At 50.9% G+C, this 21,112-nt stretch overlaps 1 protein-coding gene across 1 annotated transcript in view; it reads right to left on the minus strand.

Annotated features, from left to right (window-relative positions):
* Positions 1–21,112, minus strand: part of CMIP (c-Maf inducing protein) — a 222,416-nt gene that overhangs the window by 41,249 nt on the left and 160,055 nt on the right. The window contains exons 4-5 of the mRNA XM_031458000.2: positions 4,722–4,883; positions 76–117 (exon numbers count right to left, since the gene is read on the minus strand). Coding sequence (XP_031313860.2) covers positions 76–117; positions 4,722–4,883 — 204 coding nt within the window. The remainder of the gene's footprint in view (positions 1–75; positions 118–4,721; positions 4,884–21,112) is intronic.

The following is a 21,112-nucleotide window of genomic DNA, read 5'->3' on the forward strand; positions in this document are numbered from 1 at the left end:
TCCAGGGACTCACTCAAACCCGGGAGGGCGTGGCCAGGGGAGGCGGGCAGAGCGAGAGGGACTGGGGGCACTTACCACAATGATGTTTTCATGCTCCTGGGTCGTCAAGTTTGTGTTCTAAAGGATGAACAGAGGATGCAGGAGGAAAACAAAGCAAAAAAAAAAAAAAAAAAGAAAGAAATTAATGAAATGGAACATTTGTATCTCAAAGGTCCACACAGTTTCAAACTGCTTTCAGCCTCTCAGGGAGAATGCAGCTGTCACTTTTTTTTTTTTTTTTTTTTAAATTAAACAGATTAGAAGACTCTTAAAGGCAGGAAGGGGGAAACTATGGCTCTGGGGCAGGGAGAACTGAGTTCCAAGTCCCTGTTTCACCACTTGTAAATTACGGGGACCTTGGACGAGTCACTTCTCAGTGAGGCAGTTTCTTCCCCTGTAAAGGGGGATCCCTGTGCTTGGCGCCAGGAAGAAACATGTAAAGAAACAGACTCGAAAGTCTTGACTTTATTCCAGCAAGTCTTTTAGGGGTGGCAGGTATAGTATTTCAGTGGTTCTCAAACTAGGTTCCCAGGGAACACTAGTGTTCACCATGAGTTGGCCCAAGATGTTCTGGCTTAATTAAAACACTAGCAATTCACCTGCAAAAATATTCAGTTGAATGGATTAAACTTACTTAATTTTTAGTATTTTCCCCCCTCCCCATCTGGAATTTTCTTACACAGCTGGTACCTGTTACCACCACCCTGTGTACGCTAAGGGGGTAAGGGATGAAAATGCAATAAACACGAGATAGTGGGAAAACTCAGACACAGCCACTCCTGTCTTTTCACCAGTGTCATGGTGTGCTCTGCTCTGACTGCCTGTCTCGGTGGACACGGGCTTTCAATGGTGTCAATTCACATTTTCCAATAGCCATGTTTGCTGTTTATAGCACACCTCCCCTCTGGACAGTAAGCTGCAAGATCAACTGTTTGCACGTTCAAGAAAGAGCCCCATGGGCTGAACAGGTTTAAAGAGCCTCTGGTATCTGGTATCTACAGCGTTTACCCCAGCTAAAGCGAAAGAAAAGCTAGTGAGCCATGAATGTGCTTTTGTCCTGTAAGCTGGCTGCCCAAGGGATGAAGGTGGCTGCAGAACCACGGTCAGTGCCTCAGCTCCAGGAGCGTCCAGGTTCCCATGGAGACAGCCTGACCTAGGTGCTTAGGATCCAGACCACACAGAAGGATGTGTTTTTGGATTCCAATGCCTTTTTCTTTTTGTGGACCTTGTGGAATTTGAGCAGACTGTTTATGGCAGATTATTAAACACCAGCGATTTCTCAGCCGAGGGCAGATGAAAGCCTGGTTAAGGTCTTTCCTCCTCGCTACGCCTCAAGCACCGTGTCGGGGCTCTGCTACACTCCTCCCTCCCATTTCCCCTTCTTGTGATAGGCTCTCCTCCCATCCCAGTGACAGATGAGCGACCTGAGACTCAAAGACGTGCAGTCGCTTGCCAGGGAGCACAGGTAACAGGTGGTGGGGTGGGGATTTGACCCCTGTCTGTCCTGGTTCCAAAGCCTGTATCTCCTGCCACTGAGCTACAGTTTTCACCCACGCAAGGGGCAGTTCCATCTTTCAGGCTGCAGTGGGAGCTCCAAAGGGACCAGTAATCTCTCACCACACCCATGCACCTTTCCAGGAAGCGCTCTCGGCAACCACAGATGCTGCTTCTTTTGTCCCAGTCACTGGTGACAGCACATGCCATTCCTCAGGGCAACTTCTCTTCACTAAGGCCATTTCTGACCTGGGGTGGAGAGTGCTCTCTAACAGCCACTGCATTAGAGGGAACACTTGAATCCCAAACTGAGTGGCCACTCCAAACACTCAATCCAACAAAAGCCCAGGAAGTTGGGGATGCCAGCTTTAATAGCCCCGTTCTCCCTCTCCCTCTCTTGGGATCCTGCCCACCTTCTGGTCGGCATGGTGATGCCTGGTGCATCTTAGGAGGCAGCCTTGGGAACGACTTGAGCAAAGAGAACAGACAAGGAAAAGAATCTAGTCCACATGCTATTAACACAATAGGGCAAGGAGGAAGGAGGGTTTGTTTTTCCTCCCATCCCCTCTAGACAGCTAGCTGAGGGTGCTTAAGGTCAAGTTCACAGCCATCTCCTATGACAAAAGAAATGTGACCATTTATCAACTGGTCCTACATGGCAGGCACAGTGCCAGGCACTGTATACATATTAGAGCATCCCATACTCAATTCTATGAAATGGGTGCTAATCTTAGCCTCGGCTCACAGATGAAAATGGCTCTGAGAGATCTAGAAACATGTACAAGCCCAGTGAGCTCCTGAGGGGAGAAGCAGGTCTTTCTGGCTCCATGTACCTGCTCTTAACTGCTGTCCTGCGTGGCTGGGTCTCCCCACTCAACAATCTCTACCATCAGGTAATGTTACATCTACGCACAAGAACATGAGCTTTGCAATCGGGCAGACTTGGGCCTGGTTCCTGCCCACCCCTCATCCAAGTGACCCTGGGCAGGCGACTTAACCCCACAGAGCCTCTGCTGACTCTCCTATCCATCTTAATCCTTACCCTGCAGAGTCGCTGGAAGAAATGGAAAAGGTCAGGTGTAAATGCCTGCCGATGTGATCGTCACAGAGCACGTGCTCAAAAAATGTGTCACTTGGAGAGGCATTAAGCTCACTGGAGGGGACGCAACCTGGGGGCTCTGTCCCCCACAAATGGCAGCTCTCATCAGCAAATCAAAGGTAATGCTGACTCCTCTCCCCACCCCCCCGGACACCCAATAGACGCACACGCACAGCAAATACAAGCTTCTTCCATTTTTTCCCCCTTTAAATGCCTTTGTCTCTCTGCCCTAGTGCTTGGTGATCAGCTGACTTTGAGATCCTTGATCTAAAGCCTGAGAAATGAGGCAAAGCACACGAGCATGTGGTCACATAAAATATATCTGAGATGGGAGAGAAATCCCGCCAGAGGGTGGCCACAGTGTCATCTGCCACCTTTGCCATCATCCTGACAATGAGCCTGACTTAACAATGGTGTGACAGTGGCTGAAGCTGGTAGGGCTGATGGGGTGGGTGATGCAGCCTTATAGTGACATACAGACAGCCCTAAGGTGGAATGTCCAGCCACTCCTCCTTACTCGGCAGGTCACTTAGCATCTCTGGGCCTCAGTTTCCCCATCTGTGAAATGGAGACAGCAAGGCCCATCTCTTAGGGAGAACACAAGGGTCAGACGAGATGCTGTGTGTATGGCACCTGGAGCTGGCCTGGCACACAGCAGGTACTTCCTGAGGGTCAGCTGCCTCTCCCTTCTCCAGACAAGAAGCCAGCCCCTGGCCTGCCTATGGGCTTCTCCTGCTCAGGTGGGAGACCTGGACTTGCGGTTGGGCGTATGGCACCTGGCCTCAAATTCCAAACCTTGACCATGATTCATTTCAGAGCCCAGGTTGCGACTATTCTGCAAACAAGGGTCTCCCACCCAAGGACAGACAGTCCTACTTCTCTACTTCCGCCTGTCTCGGCCACCCACTTTCCACCTCGTGCCCCACCCCTGCCCAGGGCAAGGGACCCTCTCCATTCAGCAGACAAGGGAGGCCTGGCCAGTTCCTGGACCATGGGCAGTGATGAGCCTGGGCCTGCAGAGAGAGTGGAGGGAACATGTGCAGGAGTCCGAGGGCGTGTGGGAACCAGGGGGAGAGAGACAGAAATCTCTCTGGTGGCCATGCATAGTTTAAACCAGGAGTCATTGACTCTAGTGCCCCTAGGGGGCCAGGCAGGCAAATAAATGAGCACATTAATATTTGAAAAGCGGTTAGAATAGCACTGGAATAGAGTAAATAGCAAGATGTTTCTGAAGGCCCCTTGGTCTTCTACGGAACAGCCCAACTGACTGCTAAGCCACGTGTCCCACTGTCCCCACTGCTGGAGCGTGAGTCCCAGGAAGGCAGGGGTCTGTCTTCATCCAAAAGCCCAGAACAGAGCCTAGCCCATGGCACACACTTGAAATGTGGGGCTACCCGGCAAAGTCGACAGCTCAGATTGGTGGCACTGAGGAGCACCAGCTGCCAACTGCTGCTGGATTTTCTGACCGTTTTTAAAGAGAACTTAAAACTTCCATTTTGTTGTCTAATCTCTTGATTTTTAAAACCCTGTGCGAGTGAAACAAAGTATAGCTGTCGGCTGTGGGGGGTGATTAGAGCAGAAAGCCATGTCTGCCTGGACCTCCAGTGCTGGGAGGGGAGATGGAAGCGGGCCAGCACCGGGCGGGGAGACGGAGGTGGGCCAGCGCCGTGGGCACAGGAGGGCAGTCTGAGGGCTTCACGGATGTGCTTCCATCTCAGGAATGAACTAGATTCTGAAAGCAGCTGCCATCATCACCACTACCAGCCCAGCCTCTGGCCAAGACCAGCACTGGCCACAACCTGTCCCAAATCTGGTCTAGGGGCACGGCAGGGTGGCAACAGCTCTCCCTTCGTCCCTGGACGCTGGCTCAGCTGGAAGCACTGGGGGCAAACCTCCTTCTCTGCTCCCTTGGATCGCTGGGGACCACTCACTTCCTTCAGCAACAGGGAGACAACACAGATTCAAATCTGATTCTGCTCTGGGGTATGGGGTGGGGCTTGGGGTGGGGCTCAGGGTGGGTAAAGGAAGACAACTCCGAAGTTGGGGAGGGGGGCATAATGCGAAATCAAGCCAAGGGGAGGCGTGTTACCTCTGAGAGCAGTTTCGAGACAATTTCCAGTGGGGCTTGGTTGATGGAGTCATCCTGCAGAGGGGACGTCAGGGCCATGTCCACCAGAGTTCGGATCTCCTTCAAGACAACTTCCCAACGGCTTGGGTTACTCAGGACTTTCTTGTATTTGTAAATCTTTTTCTGGTTGGGAGAGAGAAAGAGACCCAAACATGTTACTGAAATGCCGAGGGCGTAAGATACAAGATGATTCAAGAATCAGACGCACTGGATGTAAAAGGCCCTGAGAATCTGTTGGCGTGGACCTGCCCCCTCCACGAGAATCCGATACCCCAAGATGGCAGGGTCTTGCCTCAAGTTGCAGGCTGCGTTTCAGACAGCCAGGCCTCCTGAACACTAGAAGAGTAATTTCCACTCCGCTTCCAGTGACTTAAAAGAAGGAATGAAGATACATTTCTCCTTCAGACGCTATCTTCTGCCAAACTTGTTTCCCAAGTATTCAAATGCAGTAGGAGCGGAAGCATTCACCGTCCACAAAGGGACGGACTTTGGACTTTGATTAGGAGGCACTGTTTCTGCTCATCTTGATCCTACGAGGTCCTCTTGGAGAGTGGTGCTCAGCTAAGAAACCCGATAGACAGCCTTGGGGCCTGGGATTCTTTTCCAGCTGGGTGGGCACGTGGGGACGGAGCCCTGAATGGCCCAGGGCCGTTCCACCTGAGGAGTGAGACAGGAGTGTCCTCACCTCTGCTGGGGCGCCGCATCCAAAGCTGGTGAGCAGCTCAGGCTGGGGCCGCGGCTCCCTCCACATGAGGCCGGGCTAGTTCCGCCCCTCTGACATCATGGAAACAGAAGCCCTCTCTGAAAGCTCCCCGGGCTCTGCAGCTGCCTGCCCCACTGCCGCCCGCTTGCTTGGGAGTCTCGCTTTCTAACTGGATAAACTCCTTCATTAAGTGCTCTGCTCCTTGGGGAAAACCTAATTTTAATGTCACTGAGCCCACAGCCAGCTGGGTCACATGTCACAATCTCTGAGCCAAAGTCTGAAGGATGGAAGGAGGAGATGAGGCTTTCCCACTGGCCCCTGAGGTTCAAAGACAAGCTCTGCAGGCCGCTGGGGTCTCCCAGACCAGTTAGGTTCTGAGTTAAGAATTACAAAGGGTCTGGGAAACCAGTGTCTAAAATGAAGCATTTAGGGGACATCTTCCACATCAAACTGAGTAGTCCATTGTGATGAGTGAGGCACTGTGGTGGAACAGGAGGCAGACTTTGGAATCAGACAGACCTGGTTCTTCCTATGAACAATTTCATCCCCCGAGCCTCAGTTTCCTCTTCTGTAAATTATGCCTGAGGATACCTTGTGGCCTCCTTCAACGTGTAACCCTTATAAATCCTGGACCCACATGGTATGCTCTCTGTACAGAGTTACACTCAAAAGCACAGTCCAAATAGAACAGTCCTGTAACAAAAAGGGAACCCAGATGCTTAACTTGTCTCTTTTGAAAAACTTTAAAGGGATGAAATGTACAACCCACGGTGATACAGACAGTATCCCATTTTCTTTCTCCCATTTTTTTCACACTCCCTGATTTTCTGGAGCCTCTTACTTGCTAATCACACCCCATCGCACCCACACTGTCACCCGTCAACTGCTGAGTTAACTCACACTTAAGTTTATTTCCCCCTCAGTGTGCAGATCTTTTCTCCCGTAAATCTCCGTACTTGGTCTCTCCCTTCTTCTCCCTCCTCCCTCTAAACTCTGCCTCCCCCACCTCCCTCCCTCCCTCCCTCCCTCCCTCCCTCTCTACCAGCCATTGACGTAAAGACAGCACAGTTTTCATCAAGTGGGGAATGAGGAAGAGTGGAGACATTTACTTGTCAATCACTTTAGATCCTATAAGCACCGGAAGAAATGCGTGGCAAGTTCAGGGGGTGGGGTAGTGAACAGTAAATATGCTATCCATGGGGATGATGGTGACAGTCAGTATTTGCTGAACCCCATGACTTGAAGGACAAGACACACCCAGTTCCCTGAGGCTTCCCTGGGACCGTAACTAGACTTGGTTCTAGCTACTGCCAGCCAGAGTCTCCTGCCCCACTGTGAGCCAGGAGCCCTGCCAGGTCTATGCAGACGCAAAATGCCCGAAGTCTCAGGCAGTGCAGACACTTCCAAGGCAAGAACCTGACCCATCCCTGCGGATGAATGCTCCACTGAGTACTGGACACTGCGGTTTTGCTCTGTGCCCAGAGAATTGCTTAATTTTTAAATGACCATGAGATGGTCACAGGAACCCACCATATATTAAGCCCCAAAGAAAACCACAACGACACACAGCCACATCTCCCCACTGTAGCTTCTAGCCTGGAATATGGTCTGGGCTGTAAGTGCCCGCTCTTCTAATCAGCTGCTAGTGGTTTACTTTGGAAAGAATAATGACTTCATTCTTTTTGTGAAAATCAGGCATGCTCACTATACGATATTTAAACCATGCTGAAAAGCACAAACAAGAGGATAAATGATAAAAGGCCTCAAAAATCCCACAACCTACAAAGAGCCATCATCAATTTTTGGTGAACACTGTTTCAGGCAGCCCTCATTTAAACTTCACTGAATACAGCCAGCCCGTGGGGGTGGGTGGCCGTGAGTACGGTCCCCATGTCCCCAGCTCTCTGAATTTGGATGTCGCCGAGACTCGGAGACAGTGAGGCCCACACAAAAGGGCCCACAGGGTGCCACCTGCCTCCGCACTCACTGACGTCGTCCCCTCAGCAGATGAAGGAGGACAACAGCTTTCCCATGAGCACCTGAGCTTCCGCTTAAGAGGTGTCCCTAGAAGAGTGGTCACAGAGGCTGCGGTCAAGACCAGAAGTTCCCCAGGGCTGGAATAAGGGCCAGCGTTTAACGAGCACGTACTCCGATGCAGCAGGTGCTGTGCTGAGCCCAGCGGGGCATCATCTCACTCTCTCCTCACAGTAATCTGAGGGGCTGGGGGCCTGTCATAGGCTTGCCTGCCCTGGGAGCAGACCCTCAGACAAGGCCCCCAGTGCAGACGGTTCCTTTATCTGAGAGGTAACGTAGGACACATCAGTGCAGGGTGGGTAGTGAGATAGGGAAGAGAAGGCAGTAAATTCCCACGGCATCCTCAACCGTATGCCTGGGCAACTGGCAACATCCCTACTGTGGGAACGAGGGTTGGGTCCCGCGGGGGCCTCTGTGAGACAGTGTAGATCATGCCTCAGAGCTGACCCACCTAAGAAGCAAGGGAGCTGTGCCGTTTACCTACCGCCTTCCTGGACATGGCAGACCTTCAGGCTGCCCTGTGCCCAGGCCAAAGTGCTCCCACAGCCAGGGAAAACCCAAAGGGAGGGAGGAAGGAAGCAAGGAAGGAAGGAAGGAAGCAAGGAAGGAAGGAAGGAAGGAAGCAAGGAAGGAAGGAAGGAAGGAAGCAAGGAAGGGAGGAAGGAAGGAAAGTATGAAGGAAGGAAGTTAGTTCCCAGGGGACAGCCTTTAGGACAAAGCAAGGCCAAGAGGGTGGGGCACCTGCAGCTCCTGCCACAGGCTCTAGTATCCCACTTACACACGAGACTACCATGGCTGGGGAGGTGACATGTCCAAGGTCACACAGCTAGAAAGGGACAATTCACAAGTACAAATCGGCTCCAGTAGACCCCAGAGGTCTCCTTCTTTCTATCACATCGGTCAGGGCCAGCACAGATGGTGGACAGGAGGGACAGACTCGCCAAGAGACACTGTGGGGAAGGGGTCAAGAACACTTGGTGTCATGGGGTGAGGGCTAGAACACATCCCCAAGGCTCAGAGAGCCAGGGGCCAGCCGATAGGGGGCGGAGGAGCTGCAGGAGGGGCTGGTGGGAGCAGTAGGCAGACAGGGCAGCTGCAACAACATGGTCATGGGCTGTGGGCAGGCAGCCGGTTCCCAGAAGAGGCTCTGAGCCCTGGAGCAGGGCAGCGGGAGGCCTGTCCAGGACCATGGGGGCCCAGTCACTCCACCTTGGGTGACAAATTAGCACGTTTGGTCCCAGGAACTCTGATGAGCTCATCTGGTGATGAATCACGGTGGGGCTGGGCTGGAAACGCCTCTGGAACCCTGACTCCCAGGCTCCTGGGGGCCCGGACCTGGGCTCTGCAGTACAGTCCTTCCACTGTGACTATGTCACCAGAAGGGCTGGCTGACCTCTGCCGTGTCCGGCGTGGACAGACTGCTGGATTCCTTTGACAGGAGCCTTGAAACTGTCTCCCTGCTTGTTTTTGTACAAGGAAGCCAAGAATGTTCTTACATTTTTTAAGGGTTGTGAAGGGGAAAAAAAACTCCCAAAATAAGAAAAGTCGAAGAATATGTGATAAAATCAAATGTGGCCCACAAAGCCCCAAACATTTGCTATCTGGCCCTTTAAAGAATAAGTTTGCCAACCCTTGGCTGAAAAGGTCAAACCCCAGCTGAGGAATAAGAGCATAGTGCAGCTCCACAAAGAGACCTCTCTACACCCACCAGGCTGGCCGTAACCAAAAGACAGGGTACAACCAAGTGTTGCCAAGATGCAGGGAAACCAGGATCCCTGTGCACTGCTGCCGGGGATGTAAATCAGTACAGCATCATTGGAAAACAGTTTGACAGTTTCTCAAAACATTACACATGAATTTATCATAGGACCCAGCAGTTTTGTTCCTAGAAATCTACTCAAGAGAAATAAAAAACAGACTCTACATAAAGACATGCACACGAATGTCCACAGTGTGGTATTCATAACAGTCCCACACTGGAAGCCATCCAAATGCCCATCAACTGATGAATGGATAAGCAAGACGTGGTATATCCAGACAATGGAATAGTATTTGGCAGTAAAAAGGATGCAACCACTCACACAGGCTACAATATGGAGGAACCTCACAAACATTATGCTCAGTGAAAGAAGCCAGATGTAAAAGACATATTGGATGATTCCTTTCATATGCAATGTCTAGAAAAACAAATTTAGAGAGACAAAGTGGAACAGTTGTTGCCTGGAGTTGGGGGGTGGCCACAGGGATTAGACTACAAACAGATACAGGGGCATCTTTTAGGATGATGGAAATTTGTTTTTAAAACTGTATTGTGGTGATGGTAGCACAACACTATATGTTTACTAAAACACTGACTCATACGCTTACAATAGGTGAGTTTTATGGCATGTAAATTATACCTCAATTAAGATGCTTAGAAAAAAATTGCAACCCAGGCAGGTGGAGGACATCAAACAAAGCTAGAGACAGTACGGCTTTGTGGTTGAGTGCAGGTTTTACAGTCAGCAGACCAGTTCAAATCTAAGCTCTGTTTCATCCCCCATCTACCCATCCACCTATTCACTTATCCAACCACCCATTAACACATCTATCCCTCCATTCATCTACCTGCCTACTCCCCATCCATCCATCCATCCATCCATCCATGCATTATCCATCTATCCAATCATCCAACAATAATTACCAAGAACCATCTACTGCAGTGTGCCAAGCACTGAATTAAGTGCCAAGGATACCCGCGGTGAGCAGGGCAGACAGGCCCTGGTGCTCATGGAATTACAGTCTATTACTGGCACCCTACTCTCCCCATCTGCAACGAGGGATGAGAAGAACCACTAGCAAAGGCTTGTTGTGCCTACTCCATGAGATGTTATATATAAACACTTAGCCTGGTTCCTGGCTGAATAGCAGCTCTCACTCTTATCACCTACCAAGTCCTGGGAGTGAGTGATCAGAGCAGGCGGGATTCAGGAGGGCTCCCGGCATCTGTGACTAAGCCCCACTGACTCCTGAAACAACAGCAGGAAGAGCCTCCTGCCTCCCTTGCGGAAGAGCCAGCCACTCCATTGCAGTCCTCACCCTCTGCTTGCCAGGGAGGGGGTGTTACCTGGGCAACATCCGCCATCTCTCCAGCAACTGCTCCCACGGCAGAGGCAGTCACAGGCACCCAGGTTCTCCGGCCTGGGGAAGCAGAGCCTCTCAGCTCCTCCATGGGAGGCGAGCTGTCACGGGAAGGTGCCCCTAGCCAGGAGAGGCGTGACTCAGAACGTGCTGGAAGCACGCCTCCCGGGGATGGGGCGGCCACTCAGCCGCTTGCCGCAGCCTCTGAGGCTCAGGCTTACACGAGCACGCATGCTCCCCTCACCCATCATTAAAGGAAAGGCTGCAGGGGCACCTCTGGAGCCACCAAGAAAAAGGAGTCAGGCAGGAGCTGGGCTGGCTTTTACGGCTTCTTTCCTGTGCCCAACCCAGAGCCATGCTGCCCAGCACGAAAGCCATCTGCCCCATGTGGCTACTTACACTGAACCTAATTAAAATGAAATACAACTGAAACTTCAGCACCTCTGTCCCACTAGCCATATTCTGGCTGCTCGACAGCCACACGTGGCTGGTAGCTGCCATACTGGCTGGCACTTATAGAGAACGTTTTCATCACTGCATTGGGCAGGCTGTCCTGAAGTCCTGGGGAGTCCTCTCTGCCACCCACACCTCAGAGGACCAGTGATGTGCTCATTACCTCTCTCACCACTCAGGCAACACTTAAGTGCCAGGGCCAACTTGTCAGCAACACCCTGCCTACCTGCCCAGCTCCTCCAACCTTCCCTTCAAGGTCCACAGGGAGCTGTCCCCAGGGTCCCTTGCACACCCAGGGAGAGTGATGAATTGGGTGACTTCTTTGGCTTCTCTGATTCCTTTGACCCTCTCATTCCTTCAAGACCTGCTGGGGCTGTGAATGCTGAACATGCCATGTAACGCACCATCTCTACCAAGCCAGTGTGCTTCTGGGCCCCCAACACTCAGCATTTTTGACCTTCTCCTTCATCCGCCAGAATGGCTTCCTTTTAGCATCAAGTACCATCACTTTGCCTTCAGCCACAACTCAAGCTTGTGACTGGTCCATGTGTGCCATCCCCCAGCTACCCATTTGGCCCTCAAGTCTTGATCGTTACCCTATGCCTGACTCATAACCTCTCAGCCCCCCACCCCTGTGGACTCTGCACAGAGACTCCAATTTAGCCAACACAGTTACTGAACTGTTACTGCCAGTCCAGCTAATTAACAGATAGATTAATTAACGAATACCCTCCAGGGACTTGGGTTTTTTCAAGATGGGTGTAGGGACACCCACGCTGAGTGAGGCACTGGCTCTATGGAGGATAAGGGAGTCAAGGAAAAGACACAAAATGAGACACAGGCCTAGTCCTGGTACTCCCCTGCAGGCTGGAGGGTAAGGCGCAGCTCAGCTCACTCTCATGACACTAATTCCAGCAATGCTGGCTCCCACCTGCCCAGTGATTACCGTGTTCCAGGAACCACCACCCTGCATAGCACGCTGCGACACGTGACATGAGAGCGTGAACTGTTGTCACTTTCGGAGGGCTCTCCACAAGCCAGCCCCTGTGCTGAGTGCTTTGTATAAAACACCATTTAAAATTCTCACAACCGCGCGACAACGTGAGCAGTATAATTAGTTCCATTTTATAGATGAGAAAATTGAGTCTGTGAGGGGTTAAGTTAAGGAGCTAGTAAGAGCCAGCGCTGGAGCTGGGGCCCAGGTTTAGCTTTGGATCCTCAGTCCCCGACCACCGTGTCACACCGAGAGGCACACAGGAGTGCCTTCTCTGCCTCGGTTGGTGCTCCCGCCACCTGCTGCAAGGACAACTGAGAAGCCCTTTAAATCCAAAAGTTGAGCCTCGCCTCCCAACTGCCTGGAGGCAATTCCAGACTGGCTGCAGCCCGGCTTTGGGCTGATATCTGCCTGGAAAGCCGGGTCCTGGGGAGATGGGTAATTGGTTTGAAAGAGTGGGAAGAGCCTGGGCACTCTGCCCCCAAGTGCCCACAGGAGGCGGTCTCCCCGCCGCCATTACTGCTTCCAAGGAAACTGCAGGAACTCGGGCACAGCGTCCTGCTCACAGTCTCTGGAGCATCGGCTTGTTGCCTGGGCAACCACGCATCTGGCTGGTGAGGAGATAAACTGGCTTTGGTGCCAGGCTCGCAGCTGGGGACCACATCCCACCTGGCATCTGGGGCCTGCCGCATCCTTGGCAAAATCCTGCCACCGCACGGATCTGTCTGACTGCACTGAAAAATTCTAGTGGCCATTTTCCTCACTGAGCTCTGTCTCTTTGGTGGGGGCAGTGGGGTGGATCATGCCTTGTCTGTTTCTTCACTATTTTGTGTGGTGGCTGGAACAGCTGAGGGCACATGGAAGGTAGTCAGTATTTGTTAAAGGGAGGAGAACAAAAATCAGAAATAATGGTCAACATGTACGACATGCTCCTACCGCTGGCAGCCACTGTACCAAATTCTTTAACCCTCCCAGCGCGCTTCAAACACTTCTGTGTGCAGGAACCACCTGGGTGGGGGCGGGGGTTATTAAAAGGCAGATTCTAACTCAGAGCCAGGGGGGCCTGGGAGTCTGCACTTTTAAGTAGCTTCCAGATAAGACGGATGCTCCTGAACCCTACTGGGAGTGCCTGGTCTACTCCTCCCTCGGAGGCAGACACTGTCTGCCATCATACACTGTCCCCTTCATACACAGAGTGGGGCATCGAGGGATGAAAACCTTGCCTGAGGTCACACTGGTGTTGTGGGTTGAGCTGTGTCCTTCCAAACCGTATGTCCAAGTCTTAACCCCTGGTATCTGTGAATGTAATCTTATTTGGAAATAGGTCTTTACAGATGCTATCAAGATGAGGCCGTGCTGGATTAGGGTGGGTCCTAAATCCAACCACTGGTGTCCTTATAAAAAGGCCATGTGAAGACATACATGCACACAGGGAGAGAAGGCCATGTGGGGATGTAGGCAGAGACGGGAGCAATGCATCTACCAGCCAAGGAACGCCAAGTAGTGTGGCAGCCGCCAGAAGCTGGGAGAGGCAAGGAAGGAACCTCCCTTAGAGTCTCTGGAGGGATCCCAGCCCTGACAACACCTTGATTTTGGACTTCTGGCCCAGAACTGTGAGAGCATAAATTTCTGTTGTTTTAAGCCACCCAGTTTGTGGTCCTTTGTTACGGGAAACACACAGCTGGTGAGCAGGAAAGCAAGGTAGAGTCCAGGGAGCCAGGCTCCTGGCCACCCTGCTGTTCCACTTCAGCCATTCGAGTTGACCCTTCCCTTGTATTTTACTTTTACGGAGGTGACAGCCCAGGCCCTGCTCTCAGCAGCCTCTCCTGGCTTACCCTGCCCATCAGTGATGCCGTAAGGAGCTGCCTGGATACCCGGGAGAGCTGCAGAGGGAAGTCCTAGGCGGATTCAGGCAGGACGTCAGCACTGGGCTGGCTTACGGTCTTCAGCAAAGAGGAGTCATGAGGTGGGCTCTGGCTCAGAGCAAACAGAGCTCCTTTTCCTTTTCTGGGGTCACACATCAGCCAATAGTTGGCAACTCCATCACGCCAGCTGATAACCCAGGGCTTCCTATGGCCGGGCAGTGAGCTAAGCTCATCCTAAGAGGAGGTCTCAATCCTGGCTATGCATAAGAACCATATGGGAGGCTTAACAACCCTGCAATAACAGAGTCCAACCCCAGGCCAATCTCATCCAGGGGGCGTTGGGGGCAAGGTGGAGACAAGGCATCTGGGTTCATATTCTACCAATGAAGGGATAAACAAATGTTGGATATGGACACAATGGAATATTATTCAGCCATGAAAAGGTAGAAGATTCTGACACATGCTACGGAAAAAGGCAGATGGTGGTTATAGTTGCACAACATGAATGTACTTAATGCTATAGAACTATAGCCTTAAAAATGGTTAAAATGGTAAGTTTCCTGTTACATATTATTTCACCACAGTAAAGAAAAGTTTTATTTGTAAGTATAAAAATTCCCAGGTGATTTGAGCCTGCAGCTAGGGGTCAGCACTGCTGGTCCAGTCTAACGTGGCAGATGGGACCACTCCCCACTGTATGGACGAAAGATCCCAAAGTAGAGGGGACAGTAACCCGCTCCAGGTGAACCAGGAGCCCTCTTCAGGGTCACCTCATGGTCTCGGGTCACAGTCAATGAAGGGAGCTTGAACTGGGGTCACAGGTACAGCCTCAGACCTGCTCTCAGCATTCTGGAAATGCTCTCCCGTCTCCACAGAGCCTAACCCCAGAGGCTGGGGAATACCGTGGGTGGTGCCCAGGAAGGGGTCGCGTGCACCTCTGGCCTGGTCACAGAACTCTGGGGAGGCAGGCGCTCCCCAGGCCCATGCTTGGCACACCCGATACTACCCCTCACTGCCCTCGCTCACGTGCCTCCCCTGCCGGCCTATGGACTCCTGGGAACTCAGGGGCTCAGGTAAGGCCCAAACAGGGACCCCAGGTGTGTGCAGAATGGTGCACCTCTCCATTCAGACTTCTGTTCTGCTACTTATAAGCTGTGCAGCCTCAGGCAAATTATATCACATTTCTGAACCTTAGTTTCCTCATCTGTAAAACGGGGATAAGAGGAGTGTCTGCCTCTCACAGCTGTTGACAAGATGAAATGTGATGTTTCAGGCTGAATGCCCAGCACCTTACAGGTGCTCAATAAATGGTATTTATTGAGCCAGTAGAACATTGATTAAAGATACTTCACTTTTGAGAAAAAATAAAGGGGACTAGAAGCCCCTAAATGCTAGAACAAACTGTGGCCCACATGCAGTGTCACACTAGATAGTAGTTAAAAGGATCAAAAGTGAGCTCACAAATCTGCCAGATTCCACTCCCACGAGCCACTGTGCAGTGTGGAAGCAAACATACACATGTACATATATGTTCACATGCATATGCTGCACATACATGGGTGGGGAGTGGAGGACGTGTGTCAGGCTGATGGCAGTCATCCTCCTTGAGAGGGAAGTGGCCTGAGGGAGGGCCCAGGGGGAGGGGGCCAAGATGAGCTTCAGCTTTATCTGTAATATTTCAAATTGTTGCAGGAAGACACACCCATGTATTGTACATTTCATTAAAAAGAAATAAAGAAAATAAATCCCCAAAGATTTCAGAAACTGGGATCACGGAGGTGATACTGTCCCTTCCACAGAATTCTCAAATTGGTCAGAATCCCACATTCTTAGAAGGGGCTGGAGAGTATCTGAGATCCTATTCGTTCTGACTTTTCAGTGTTCTAGTAGGTTACCTCGTTTCTGAAATAATACACGTTCACCAGAGAACTAGAATTGTATGGCTCAGTGATCAGGAAGGGAGTAACAAAGAACACAGGAGCTCACAGTGTGCACTCACTGCCCGCACAGCTGTACGCTGGTGGACCATTGCGTCGTGGATTCTTTCTGTGTGCACATGCAGCCCTCCCCTCATATAACAGTGCACATAAATTTAGCCTGTATCATATATGTTGGCTTGTTTATAAGCTCACCTCTGCCCCTCACTGTACCTCCTTTACCCCGGAATCCATGCTAAAACCATGACATACATCAGTGGTCAGCAAACATTTTCTGTAAAGGGCCAGATTACAAATATCAACAGGCTTTTCTGGTCATGGGCTGCTGTTGGCGCATAAATGGGTGGGGCTCTAACTTACAGAAACAGGCTGTGGGGTGGACAGTTTGCCAACCCCTGGTATGTATCAGTTCAGATCTTTCCCCAAGGCCCTACATCATCAAATGCAAATATATATATAGATTTTTGGGTCCTCAGCTTTTGTTGTTTTGTTTCTCACTTCATTTTACAAAAAAGGGATCACATCTTGCTTTTTCTCCCTTAACACCTGGTGGAAGTCGCCCCAAATCAGTTAGTACAGATTTCCCCATGCTGTGTGCTTTTGTAAGCCACCTCAAATATCACTGGGCAAAGGCAACAGACACACTTAGAAAATGAAAACCAAGCAAACAGAAGTCCTCTCGCCTGACCCCAGCCCTCTGTGCAAATGCTCTGATGGTGTCCCTAGCAGTGGCCACCAGTGCTGTGACTGCCATGTTATCAGTGACCACACGCTCCTCTCTGATCAGACAGCTGGTCCCTTTACTAGGTACTCTGTGTCAAGGAAATCTTCCCTAGCAGCCACTGCCTGCCTTGAGGTGGCCCCTCGGTCCAGCACATACTTCCATGGTCCCCAAGTCCAAAGTCCATCCATGTTCCCAGGCTTTGGTGTACTCAGAGACTTGTCCTGCCTCTCCTTTATTACGAACTCGACCCAAGGAGTGGGTGGGACCCCACTTTTAAAACATTGTTTAAGAAGATCCTATTATTGTCTAGTACTGATGTTTTCCGACGATGTTATGGGTGCTCGGAGCCCCGCGCCGTGCAGAACCCAACCTGATACTGAAGACCACCGTGGGGGCTGCTTGTTAATCAGTAAAAGGAAACGTCAGTTTTCTGAGGAAACACCCCGGGTGGATAGCAATTCACCAAAAAAATTTTTAAAAATGCAAATGTGGTACATCCTCTGCAATGTGGGAGAGGCCAGCTGGGGTGAGTTTCGCTCCCCTGAAAGGCAGAGGACAGACAGCACTGGGCTGTTTCCCTCGGGCCTGAAGAAGGGAAATCTCTCTCCCAAATAAGGAGTTCCCCGGCTCAGCAACAGGGGCCTCCGGTAGCATCTCAACAGGGGCCTCCGCTGTTTATTTGACTAAGAACTTTATCTGGGGCTCGCAGTACTTCAAAGGGCTTCTGACCCATTCATCCCTTTGTGAGGGAAGCCTCCATCCCTTGTCGGGCTGCCTCCTCTGGGCTGGGGCCATGGCTCCCGCCACAGGGGTCCAAATTTATGAGCACCCTGGCTTATTAACTCACCGACAGCTGATCTCCAGTGTGTGTGCCCAGGCAGGTGAGGAAGGTGCACTTGGGCCAAAGGCCGGGCGTATTCCTGCCTTCCCGAGTCGGGGGTCCTGTGAGGAGGCAGGACTTACAGGGGGCTGCTCCTTCCTTGCAGAGGAAGGCCCCTCAGACAGGCCAAGGAGAAGGTCGAGATGGAGTCGGGGGCGGGGGGGGCTTTGAGGGCATTCACAGTGGTGAAGTCTAAGTTGCCACACAAGTGGCGGAGACACTGGCAGAGCCACCAGAAAGCTGTTTACCCTTGATTTCAAACTGAGAGGAACCCAGTTATAGGGCGTAAGGGACTCAGCTGAGGCTGAGATACAGGGGAACTCGGTATCTCAGGCAACTCCGGCTGGGATACAGGGGAAAGTTATTGAACCTGAGGTCAGTTTTCTAGCCTGTAACCAGGGGACACAGTCCCACCTCCCAGGGACACTGTGGCCTAAACAGGGTAACAGATGACATGGCTGGAAAATAGTAGACCCATAATAAATGTCTGCTTCTTTCCCCTTTCCTCAAGCTGTGGCAGTGGCTCTCCCTCTGTGGCGTGTATCAGAATCACCTGGAGGACATGTAAAACACAGTGTGCTACACTCTCCTCTCCCACCTTCAGTTTATGAGACAGAAGATTTGCATTTCTAGTAAGTTCCCAGGCCATGCAGGTGCTGCTGGACTGGGAACCTCACTTTGAGAACCACTGAGCAATGGTCCAAAACCCCTGGGTCTATGGTGGCAGAGAGGCCTGAAAGGAAAGAAAGACCACCCGAGATGGAAAGTTCAACACAGATGCTTCCAGAGCCAGCAGTCACCAACAGTCCGCTCCAGTCCACCACCTTCGGCCAATGTTGAGTTGGCCCTGACCTCCCAGCTGTGCTTTTTAGAGTCCACACGCTCCCACACATCTGTTCCTGCCCAGAGGTCAGGTTCGGCCCACTCTGCCAAAGGGTCTTGTCCACGCAGCTGCCTGGTCCCCACTGTTACTCCAGCCCTCGCCAGACACAGACCACTGTGGCCTCCTCTGCTGCCAAGGCCGGCAGGCTCTATCGAGTGGCTTCAGGAGCCTTGACAGGGGCTCTCTGTCCATTTCAGAGGTTTCTGCAAAACTGTCTGTTGGTTCCAAGACGGAACCAGGGTCCTTCTGGGAGCAGGGTGTGGGCCCCGAGGGCCAGAGCAATTTTACCCTTGTCTCCAGATCAATTAGCCTATCTCCCTAACCCCTTTCCATCCAGAGAGTTGGCTGCCTGCTGCGTATTTTCTGACTGCCGGGTGGTGAGGACCTAATCCCTCTGTGGGGACAAGTGCTGCTCTTTTTGGAGGCCCTGTTTGGCCTCGTCTCTGAGCCAACAGGCAGGCAGGAGCCTCGGAGGCAAACACAGAACACAGAACAGAAGGCTGCCCACCCTCCAAGGCCGGCCCCCGTCACGGCCCACCGAGCTGCCCACCACGCAGCTGCAGAAGGGACCTGCAGACTCCTGAGAACAGAAGGTCTTCCTGGTCAAGAGACTGCTTCGCATCTATGTTTTAAAAACTCATTTGAAGAAAGAGAAAGGGAGGAAAAAAACTCTCCCTTAAAGGGCAGAAAACAAGTTCACCCGCAAAGCATTTACGTGGAGAACTTCCTTGTGTGGTGCGGTGACTCATCAGCCCCGTCAAAGCGTGCGTGGGATGACACGCTGAGGCCCTGGTCCCCCTCCTCGTCTGGGAGAGACAAACAACCCACAAATGCGCTTCTCTCCTGTTTGGAGAGCCGGCTATCATGCGCCATGCCTGAGGCCCAGGGAAGGCCTTCATGCAGGAGGGGCTGGGCAGTCTGCTGTCCCCAAGCCCGGGGCTGGCTCTCCAGTGGGGCTGGGGAAGCCCAGGCTGGGGCAGCAGGGGCAGGGACAGGCTTGAGGTCCCAGGGCCATGGTGCAAAGCCAGCTCCCCTGTTTCCCACTCTGGGGCCAGGAGGGTCACTCCACCCCGGGCTCCTGGACTACATCTTCTTGACCTTTTGAGTGGGATGGTTAGAGGGATGGGAAGGAGCGAGGATGAGGCACAGAGAATTTCTTGCCGCCTTTGGTCCGTGGATGGGAGGTGCTCAGTAAGGCCTGTCCTTTCTCGCAGAAACTCAGCTTCCCATCTGGAAAACAGAGTTTCACTGAAAGATCTAAAGTCCCATCTGGCTTGACCTTTGTCTGCATGAAATACTACGAAACCATAAAAAGAAAAAAGTAGATCTGTATGTGCTGCGTGAGCTTGTGTGTGAGCTCAACCGCGATACGTAATTAAAGGGTAAAGGAGCAAGAACACCTCGTGTGGATAATAAAATCTGTGTGGAGTTTCAAAAGGAATTTTCATAAAAACCTTCTAAAAGGCCCCATGAGACTAACAGGGCTGCCTTTCAGAAATGGGCTTGAGGGAGGAGGGACTGTGCATTCTATAATTTTTAGAATTACCAAGTACATGTGTGACTGTCACTTTTCTTAAATGCTAATAGTGGATATCTAGGGAGTGAGGGATTGATTGACTGGAACGTGGTCAGGAGGGAACTGTCTGGGGTGATGGGAGTCTGGGTGCTGATTATTCAGGTGAATGCAATAGTCAAAACTCACCACCCCCAACAGATAAGGTGTGTGCATTTTTTTAATGTATGAATTATAGCTTGACACTATAGGGAACAGTATGGAGGTCCCTTGAAAAACTAATAATAGACTTACCATATGACCCAGCAATCCCACTCCTGGGCATATACCTAGAGAAAACTCTAATTTAAAGAGATACATGCACCCCAGTGTTCATAACAGCGTTATTTACAACAGCCAAGACATGGAAACAACCTAAATGTTCATCGACAGGTGACTGGATAAAGAAGCTGTGGTAAATTTATACAATAGAATGCTACTCAGCCACAAAGAGGGATGAAATAATGCCATTTGCAGCAACATGGATGGACCTAGAGATCATCATACCAAGTGAAGTCAGAGAAAGACAAATACCGTATGATACCACTTATATGTGGAATCACAAATGAACTTATATATAAAACAGAAACAGACTCATAGACATAGAAAACAAACTTACGGTTACCATAGGGGAAAGGAGGAGAGGGATAAATTAGGAGTTTGGGAGTAGCAGACACTAACTACTATATACAGAATAGATAAACAACAAGGTCCTACTGTATAGCAGAGGGAACTATATTCAATATATTATAATAACCTATAATGAAAAAGGATGTATGTATGTGTAACTGAACCACTATGCTGAACACCTGAAACTAACACAACACTTTAAAGCAGCTATACTTCAAAAAAAAGTATAGTTGATTTTTTAAAACTTAAACTGTTAACAGAGGTTTATGGACAGTGGGGATTTTTTTCAGTTTCCTTCATCCTTTTCACTATTAAAAGAAAATCTTGTAAGTGTAATTTTTAAATGCCCCGCCTTAGTACTTCTGTATATTGCTGGCAGGTGTATGAGTTGGCATGACCACTTTGGAAGACTGCTGGGCAGTGTCACCAAATGGGACACCCTGCTTGCCCTATGGCCTGAGCTCAACAAGATGTAAATATATGTTCACCAAAAGACGTGTTTACAATGGTTCTATTCATAAGAGCCCCAGCCTGGAAATATCTATCCATAACAGAATGAAGAAATTAATAGTCTATT

Source organism: Camelus dromedarius, chromosome 9, assembly GCF_036321535.1.
Source record: "Camelus dromedarius isolate mCamDro1 chromosome 9, mCamDro1.pat, whole genome shotgun sequence".
Taxonomy (NCBI): Eukaryota; Metazoa; Chordata; class Mammalia; order Artiodactyla; family Camelidae; genus Camelus; species Camelus dromedarius.